This window comes from Capsicum annuum, chromosome 8 (assembly GCF_002878395.1).
Source record: "Capsicum annuum cultivar UCD-10X-F1 chromosome 8, UCD10Xv1.1, whole genome shotgun sequence".
NCBI lineage: Eukaryota > Viridiplantae > Streptophyta > Magnoliopsida > Solanales > Solanaceae > Capsicum > Capsicum annuum.
This window is the reverse complement of record NC_061118.1, coordinates 145,020,116-145,030,053: the sequence shown is the minus strand read 5'-3', so window position 1 is coordinate 145,030,053 and position 9,938 is coordinate 145,020,116. Positions and strand designations below refer to the sequence as shown.

General features: G+C 27.2%; 1 protein-coding gene across 2 annotated transcripts in view; it reads left to right on the top strand.

The window, feature by feature from the left end:
• The window catches only part of LOC107839158 ((+)-neomenthol dehydrogenase), a gene marked incomplete in the record, with an annotated part of 7,286 nt that extends 3,170 nt beyond the window's left edge, over window positions 1–4,116 (top strand). Inside the window, 5 exon segments of one of the 2 annotated variants that reach the window (NM_001324565.1) lie at window positions 58–71; window positions 74–331; window positions 3,018–3,125; window positions 3,274–3,453; window positions 3,579–4,066. In NM_001324565.1, the coding sequence (NP_001311494.1) occupies window positions 58–71; window positions 74–331; window positions 3,018–3,125; window positions 3,274–3,453; window positions 3,579–3,956 (938 nt within the window). 2 annotated transcript variants of the gene reach the window in all.
• Window positions 4,117–9,938: the final 5,822 nt, after the last annotated feature.

The following is a 9,938-nucleotide window of genomic DNA, read 5'->3' as shown; positions in this document are numbered from 1 at the left end:
GTTTTCCTATGATGTTATTGTCTGTGTGTATAACTTAAATTCTCTTGCGCATATCTAAGAAATATGTGTTATGATCAGGTATGCAGTAGTGACTGGGGGGAACAAAGGGATAGGATATGAAACATGCAGACAACTAGCAAGCAAAGGTGTAGTGGTTGTGTTGACATCAAGAGATGAAAAGAAAGGCATTGAAGCTATTGAAAGGCTCAAGGAGGAGTCAAACTTCACTGATGAACACATTTTGTTTCATCAACTTGATATTATGGATCCAGCTAGTATTTCTTCTCTTGTCAACCTCATCAAAACCAAATTTGGAAGGCTCGATATTTTGGTAAGTGCTATTTATCACTCCATTCAATTTTAATACATTTTTTATTTATGTTGAATAATTTCACATGCATAATTAATCCAGAAATTTAAAGTACCAAGAATAAATTAAAATCCACAACAATAGATAACTGCCATGTGCAATCTTTATATTTATAAAAGGTCAAGTTGGCAACATATTAAAATAATCACATGACAGTTTTTAGGACAAAATTAAAAAATATTTTAAGATAAGGTTAAAAATATTGTAATAAAAAAATTGAATTGAAAGATTAAATATTTGAATTTGAAATATATTATCTTAATAACTATAAACTCATCATTGAAGAGTTTTAATAGACTATTAATATTTTAAACTTATCTTTTTTATAATTTAAATATTATATATAGAGAGAGAGATCGTGTTTATTTTAATAATATAACAATAATAAGCAATAAATAATAGTAGTAGTAATACACAAGTTGTATTACTTTTAATTTGAGAAAAAAATATGGCAATTTTTAGGACAAAACTTGATAGTATTGTAATAAAAAAATCTAATTAAAAGATATTAAATATTTGTATTTGAAAATATTAAGATTATAGATGCATTAAAAAAAATTCATTATCTTAAAGTTAGGAACACATAGTTAAAAAGTACCAAATAAATTCTAACTATTTCTTTAATAATAATTAAAATATTGATAATAATAATAATAATAATAATAATAAATAAATAAATAATAATAGAAGTCATATTACCGGTACATAAACTCTAACTATTTCATAACTACGATTGAAGAGTCTTAAATAAACAATAACTATTTCATAATCGTAACAATCAATAACTAAATAATAGTGCATTGTAGTAATAATTTAGTAATATATACGTGAGAATCTACATATTTAAAAGTAAATTAATTAGAAGTAACTATCTATAAATTTATTTATACTATTTATTTAAATTTAAAGATAAAGATTATGATTTTTTTTTTATAGTTTTAAATTGCACATACAAAAATATAAAGTTTATTTTAATTAGTTCAAAGATTAAGATAAAGTTTGCTAAAAGAATATTTAGTTTGAAATTTTTTATATTTTTAAATTGAAACTATAAAAGGATAAATATTATTTTTAGAGATATAAATTATTTAAAGTAATAATCTTTAGATAAAATAAGTTTACTGAAAATTAGTTTGTTGAATTGGTTTTAAATTTTTGAATTTTGAATTTTAAATGAAAGTTAGGATTCTTTTAGCTTTTGAATTGAAAACAAACTCTATACTAGATAAAGTTTAATTCGAATTAACTCTTTGTATATAAACTAAGATTTCAATCAAACTTCTCATTTCATTCTTTAAATTCTTTTGAACTTATTCTTTAATTAATCAATCAAATTCATTTATTGCTTATACCACGTTCGTGGTTGGCAATATGCTTACATTAATAGATCTATACACAATTTGTATATTTTTTAAAGTTTGATTTTAGATTATTTTATTATTATTTGTAATAATTTATTTTATGTTTTGTTATATAAAATTTCTATCATGGACAAAGAGGCTATAGATCATGCATATAGGATTTTTCAAAATAATTACCAAGGTATGTTGTTTATAGTTGATTTGATTTATTAATTAAGTTTTTATTATTAATGACTAACATTACATCTATCTTTTGTCAGAAATGTAACTAAAGAATGTAGAGTTTTCAAAAATCAGATGTATATAAACATCACAAATGTAAAATGAATATTTAAAAAATTAACAAATATAAATTTTTTGAAGATTTAATGTATATAAACATCACAAAAGTGTGAGATGAATATTTTAGAAATTAACAAATATAATAAAAAATTATTTGTAAATCTTAAAGAAGAGATGAAGGACAACTGAATAAACAATAGGAGTATAATAAAGCAAAACATGAAACATAAAAGCTTTTTGCAATTAAATATTATTTTTATTCATATAAGATTTGATTAACGGGGCAAAGGGGTAATTAAGAATCTATATTTTTAAACTACGAACAATATTCTTATAAAAAAATGAAACCTAAAAGTTGTTTTTACAATTATATGATTGTTTTTTCGTATAGATTTGATTAGAGATGGGGAAGGGATGAGAGGGGAGGGGGCGAAGGGGGTGTGTGGAGATGGAGGTGAGGGTAGATTTTTTTAAAAGAAAAAATTCATAATTGAGATATACTATGCTAGTTGATTTTCTTTATAAGGTCATTGTTGAATATTTAAGATAATATGATTTAACACTCGAAAGAGGCATTCAATATCAAATATTTTATCCGCGCATCGCACGGGTACGTATACTAATTTATTTTAATAACATTTCCTAATATAGGATCTTAAGATCCACAAAAATAATTAACGGCCATGTGCAATTTATTTTAATTTCTTTTCCCATAGTAGTGTGTGGAGATTAAATTGGTAATCACTTTCTAAGTTATAATATACTTGACGGTATAAAATATAATGATGAAAATTTATATTTTTATGAATAACTATACCACGTAAAGTTTAATTTATTGATAATATATTACAGATTTTTGAGCAACTTGTATAGAAAATTGCACTTACCAAGTGCCTCTTAAGTGACTATTCAATATAAAAAAAATTCTGTACTATCTTATTATTTTAGATACAATTTCTCATATTGTTTGGAGAAATAAGAAATTGCGAATTAATTTTTTGCAGATTAACAACGCAGGAATTTCTGGAGTTATGGTAGAAGGAGATGTACAAGTACTAAAAGAGATACTAGAAAGATATATCTCAATCGTTTTTACTGAAGATGAAAATGGAGTAAGATATATAACCAATTTTAGTATGTTGTCAATAAAAAGAAATATGGAGACGATCTCTTTGTCAATAATTTAATTTCTACATATATACATTTCAAAGAATTAAATACAATAGCAACAATTTTTATTACTATTAATTAATTATGCAGGAAGAGGGAGGTTGGACGAAATCAGGTCCTGGCAGTGTTACAAATTATGAGTTGACAAAAGAATGCATAGAGACAAATTACTATGGTGCAAAAAGGATGACTGAAGCATTTATCCCTCTCCTTCAGCTCTCTAATTCACCAAGGATTGTTAATGTCGCTTCTAGCATGGGAAAGTTAAAGGTAAATATACTTTCTGTTTTGTCGAGCTCTACATACATTTAATTTGATCGTTAAAGGTTAGTAATTTTTGTTTTAACCAACTTACTACTATGGGAATTTTTGTAATCTGATCAATTCTTGTGCAGCTATTGTGCAACAAATGGGCAATAGAAGTGCTACGTGATGCTGATAGCCTCACAGAAGAAAAGGTAGATCAGGTGGTGAATGAATTTCTCAAAGATTTCACAGAGAAATCAACAGAATCCAAAGGATGGCCAAGTTACTTCACAGCCTACAAAGTCTCAAAAGCATCGTTGATTGCCTACACAAGAGTTTTAGCTACCAAATATCCGAATTTTCGAATAAACTCTGTATGTCCTGGCTATTGCAAAACAGACGTAAATGCAAATACTGGAAGCTTAACTGCTGGAGAAGGTGCTGAGAGCTTGGTGAATCTTGCTTTGCTTCCAAACGATGGACCTTCTGGCCTTTTCTTTTACAGAAAGGAGGTCACTTTTTTTTGAGCATTGTTAGATCCACAAAATTGGTTTGCGTATTTGGCAGAATTGAATCGTTTTCTATCAGTTTTATAGACATTGCAAGAATAAGATGGATATATATTTCTTTTAAGTTACCCTAATTTTATCGTTTTAATTATGAATTATTCACTACTGTTATTTTGGAGATAATGTCTATGTTTGCCATTTAATTACGAGGAAAGGACAGAAACGACACTACTTCAAATTAAATTATTTCTATGAAAATGGTCATGGAATTTAAATTTCATTTTCTAGTCATTTCAATTTACTGGCTTGTTCTATACCGTTTCTACACATCTTTTATACCGTTTCTATATAAATTTTATATATATAAATATTCTATACAAAAATTATACAGTTTTGATACACAATTTATATAATAACTGTATATTTTATTTACACGTTTTATACAACAATTGTATAATTTTCATACACTTTCTATATATTTTTTTATATATTTTATACATATACATATTTGATAGAACCATACAATTTTTATACATATATCTTGTATAGATACATATTCTATTTAACAATTATATCATTTTTATATAATTTAATTATTATTTCTAAACAATTAAAAAAAAAAGCAGAATATTTTATCAGTTAAAAAAATATAGCAAAAAAAATTAAAATATTTTTAAAAGGATCGAATTATCCAAGTTGAATATTATATTAGTATTGTATATAAACTATATCAGTATTGTAGATGAATTACGTGGGCCAAAAGGACCCAAATTGGGAAAGAATAGAAAATGGTCATAAAGTAGCTTTTTTCACCCGACTAGATATTATATGTTCATATGCCCAAACTTGGACTATTATTTTTTAAAAAGGTTACACAATATTCTTTTCCTTTTAATTAAAGGATGTGCATTCCTACTTATTTACGAGTATTTTGTTGATTTTTTCAGATATGGCTTATTAAATCATCTTAATATACTCCTACTATTTCATATATGCTACTAGGGATTATGGCTTATTTATACTGAACACCACCAATAATTTGATTTTAGTTTCGAATAAACTCTTTGTATTTAAAATTTAAAACTTACACCTTATATATAAAACTTACAATTACGTTGAATTGTCGCCTATTTGTAATTATAATTACGATCACGCGTAGAACTTAAAACGTATACCACATAATATAATTAAAATGTTACTTCCTATACTCGTCTTAGATTTATCATAATTAAGTGGCCATCAAATTAATACTAGACCAATCTTTTTACTACATTGACTAAAAATTTTATGTGCAACTTGATTTGGATATTGAGTTAACCATGAAAAATGGCCTGAGGTTTCTGCTGTAGTCAACAAACCAGAACAAGTCCTCTTTTATCTTGAAATTTACTCCCTCCGTTCACCATACTAAACATAGATGTCCAGTTTAGAAAATCAAGTGATACATCATCACTTATTTTCTAATTTACTCTTATTTTATTAGCTAGTTATTTCTCAAAAACGTTGAATTTATTATATACAAAGAGTGATGTGATAAAATCGTCATTCTATTTATTTTTTCTTAAGGGGTGTATCAAGTTGATACTGGACAAGTAAAAAGAAGACGAAGAGAGTATTAAATAGATTCTAAATCAAGAAAGATGATCAGTAGCCATAATGGTAAGTTCTTTGCAGCTTTACCACATACATGTACGTTGTCGGTGTATTTTTCATTTTAGTGTGATTTAACTTTTCATGTTTTTAGACTTATACATGCTTTGCCCAGCAAAATGGTAAGTTCTAAAATTGATTTTGAATAAAAGTTTGAAACCACTCAGATCTGCATTTTCTTAACAGTTTTGTCCCAACGAGACGTAGTGGCGACGAGTTGATGTGTCTAGATGTGTATTCTCAAAGTTGGAGTGTTTAATTTTTAGTTAAGGTCAAGTTAAAAGGTATCTATTTATTTATTAGGCCTTAACTTAAAAAGATTTACTTGTTTAATCTTTTAGCAATTAAAATAAGATTAACAGACCCTGAGGAAGTCCTAACAGTAGTAGAGATTGATACAAATACATGATCTGGTTTTAGTGTTGTCAATTTTCTGTTTCTCATTAAACTATGAAGGGTATGTTCAATAGAAGAGGTGATAAATCGGACTTCAAAGAAGATTATGTTCAAGGAAAGGGCTGGCCTTCTCTCATGTCAGCTTACATACTCTCTAAAGCAGCCATGAACGCTTACTCGAGGATCATGGCAAATAAGCATCCATCTATACAGATCAATTGTGTCTGCCCTGGTTTTCTGAAAACGAATATCTATTACAATCGTGGGATATCTTTGTTGGACAATAAAATTTCGAGTCGGAAAAATAAATAATTCGAGATAAAAAAATATTGCAACAATCAATTTATTGATTCTCTGTAAATCCTCTGATATAAATTGAAGGGCTTAAACCTTGATATTGAGTTTAAACTTGATTTGTTGATTTGAGGACTTGATCTTAACTTGTGTTTGTGGGAGGGCTTTTAACCTTATTCTTGTATATTGCGGTCTAGATTTTGAATCTGTCTTTTCAAATATAAATTCAAGGGTTTAAAGCTTGATCTTAAATTTGAATTTGATTTGTTGATTTGAGGACTTGATCTTGACTTGTGCTTGAATTTAAGTGCTTTTGAACTTGTTCTTGAATATTGATTTGTGCTTGAATTTAAGTGTTTTTGAGCTTGTTCTTGAATATTGCGGTTTAGATCTTGAATCTTGATGAACTTTGAATGCTTGAGTTTTTTTTAGAGAAATTGTGGCGTTTGAACCATGAGCTTTCTCTTGCTACGTGTTAGAGTTCTTGATTTTTTTTTTTTTTGAATTATGAAACCCTTATTTATAGTTATGAAAAAGGAAAAGGAAGAGTAAGATGAACTTACTTTGACCAATTAGACTTGAGTGACGTGACGTCTTTTATAGGCTTTGATTTCATGGGCCTGTTGCATCATTTTGACATGTGGCATGATCCTATTGGATCCTTCCCTTGACTTGGCATGTCACGTCATTTGACACGTGACGCTTATTTGAGCCATTAGAATATGATAATACCTTGGGTTTTAGCAAAATGGGCTCTTCATTTTCTAGCTCAAATCAATAGGCTTACCCCATAAAAATTGGATTCTAATTAAATCCATATATATTTGGACTTAAATAATTAATCCAATTATAGTAATTCGTAATATTTATTTAGAACTAATATATTTTGAATTTAATATAATTTGAATTTTGTACGAATTTAAATTTAATAAAATTACATCGCCCACAAATGTCCAACTTCAAGATTTATCAAAATATTTAATTTTTCTTGGAAATTAATCTTATAGTATTATAAATATTTAATTTTTCTTGGAAATCAATCTTATAGTATTAAGTTTGATTATCACGAACCAATATATATATCCAAAAAGAAAAATATTCAACCTGAATTAAATATATATATTTTTTATTTGTGAAATCAATTCACGTGTATATGAAATCAAAATGGTTGACTTTGGCATTTAACTGCTTATGTCACCCTTTTGTTTTTCTTATTAATGTGGAACCTATATAATCTTCTTTTTTCAATGAATATGACCCTATTTCCCTTTCTTTTGGTTTAATAAAGTCGGCTGCTGCTAGCCATTTTCCTTCTCCCAATGAAATTCTAACAAGTTTTTCATCAACTTTTTAAGGACAAGTTTACCCTGTAATTTTTTATTATTTACACGTAAATGATTTTGTCTATTATGAAGTACAAAAAGTTTAAATTACTTCTCAAAATTCCTTGATACTTTACTATATTAATGTAAACATATCACACATCAATCAACAAAATTATATTTAAGAAGATGAAATTATTAAAAGTAACTATTGACGGTAAAAATGTTATGTTTGTTTTAATGATTTAAATAAATATTATATTTGTGATATCTCGCCTTACTTTTTTTTAATTGTTAATTTATGATCTTTTCCGTCGCTTTGACTGTTTAATAATATCAAAAAAGTTATATTGTCCATATTGATAATTTTCTTTAAAATGCAACACAAATTTATCCAAACATATGATTATCCGTGTGAAACACATAGAGGAAGAGTAATTTGACTATTATTTTATATAATTATCTTTTAATAAAATTTGAGTACATTTTGGGGACATTTGATTTTGTAGTCGTTTAAAATAATTAATAAATAATTTATGTGATGAAAAAAAAAATTATCCATAAACAGAGACGGACCCACGTGGTTATGCCAAGGTGCACGTGCAGCCGATAACTTTTTTAAAAAATCGTATATATATGTATAGATATCCTACTAAAGAGTTAATATATTTAATTGTGCACCCTTAATAACCAAATATGTCTGGGTGCACTGATTCGGAACTCAAATGCTAGCATCATTTGGGTCTCAATGTTGCGGGTTTGATTCCTGATGGATACCTCTTTTTTATCATTTACGACACCTCAGCTGGCCCCACACCACCTTTAATTTATATCTAGAAAATAAATATTCCCCAATCCCAATACCCAAGCTCCATATTCCCCCCACCCCCACCCCCCTCCCCCTCCCCAAATTTCAAGCTTTATTCGATGTTTTCCAAATTCCCCCAAAAGCCAAACTTCCTAGAAAGTGGAAACTTGAATTTAGAAGGTTACAAGGAGCAATTTTAATTCTCCATTTGATGCTAACAACTATACATCTCTTCCTTTTGTTTTTTTATTTTTTTAATTTAAGTTTGGTAATATTAAATTATAAATGCACTAATCTATTTATAAGGAGGTAAGGTTTATATATTACCCTAAAATCCATATTTGTCCTATATATTTATATTTTTATCATTGCTTAAGCCTTCACGACACTATTCCTCAGCTGCCAGTGGAAGATTCTCGAACGCTTATGTTATGATAAAGTGCACCCGCACTCTTCAAATTCTGGGTTCGCCTCTGCCCATAGATACGGGTGTGCAACAATCTGTTTGGGTTGGATTTATGTATTATTGATTCAGTTTATTGATTTTCGATTTTAAATATACTAAATCAATAATCAAATTGATAAGATTTTTGTAACGATTTTGATTTTTTTTTTGTCCTTAACAGTTCAATTCTTGGTTTGACCAATCAGAAATGTCAATTGTGGTTTGCAAAGCAATGAAGGCATTAATAATATTAGAAGAATGTATGTCACCAAAACAGAATCAATAAGTCGATTATTTTCTTTATAAAATTATTAAAAAATTGTTGACCCAAAAATTCAATAATAATAAAGCAATAACATTTTTTTGCACCATCTCTACGGGCTCTACCCATACAAGAATGATATTTTACTTGTGATATAATAATAATAATAATAATAATAATAATAATAATAATAATAATAATAATAATAATAATAATAATAATAATAATAATAATAATAATAATAATAATAATAATAATAATAATAATAAAAAGGCTTACTAATCTAAATAACTAAAAACAAAGGAAGACATTAGAACTCGAAAAAAACAACATAAAATTTTAATGAGTGAATAAAAGAATAATATCGCAGATCAAGAAAATATATTAGCTTTATTTATTTTTGCCTACACATAATTTGACTACAAAGTAAGACAAACAACATCAAAATTGAGAGCAATAGACACAAAGTATAGATATAAGGAATTAGGACATCTTTTAAGAAACTATAAACTCTCCATCATCGTTCATGTAATTTAAAAACTTAGTCTAAAATAAGTTCAAAGGTGAACTTGACCTTTTGCTTGATCAGGATCAGTAATTTCGTGCACCGATATATCTACCAAAGCCCCGATAATAACATACTCATTCTAGAATTAAAAAATAAGTTCAGGTATAACTAATAGTAATGTAGTCGATTTAAGTAATTCACATACCTTCTTTCCATCGTTAGAAATAGATTTGTCATCTCTTTCTAGTTTCTCTTTCAAATCCTCTGCATGTAAACACGAATACACGTTTAATATATATCACAATCTTTCTAATA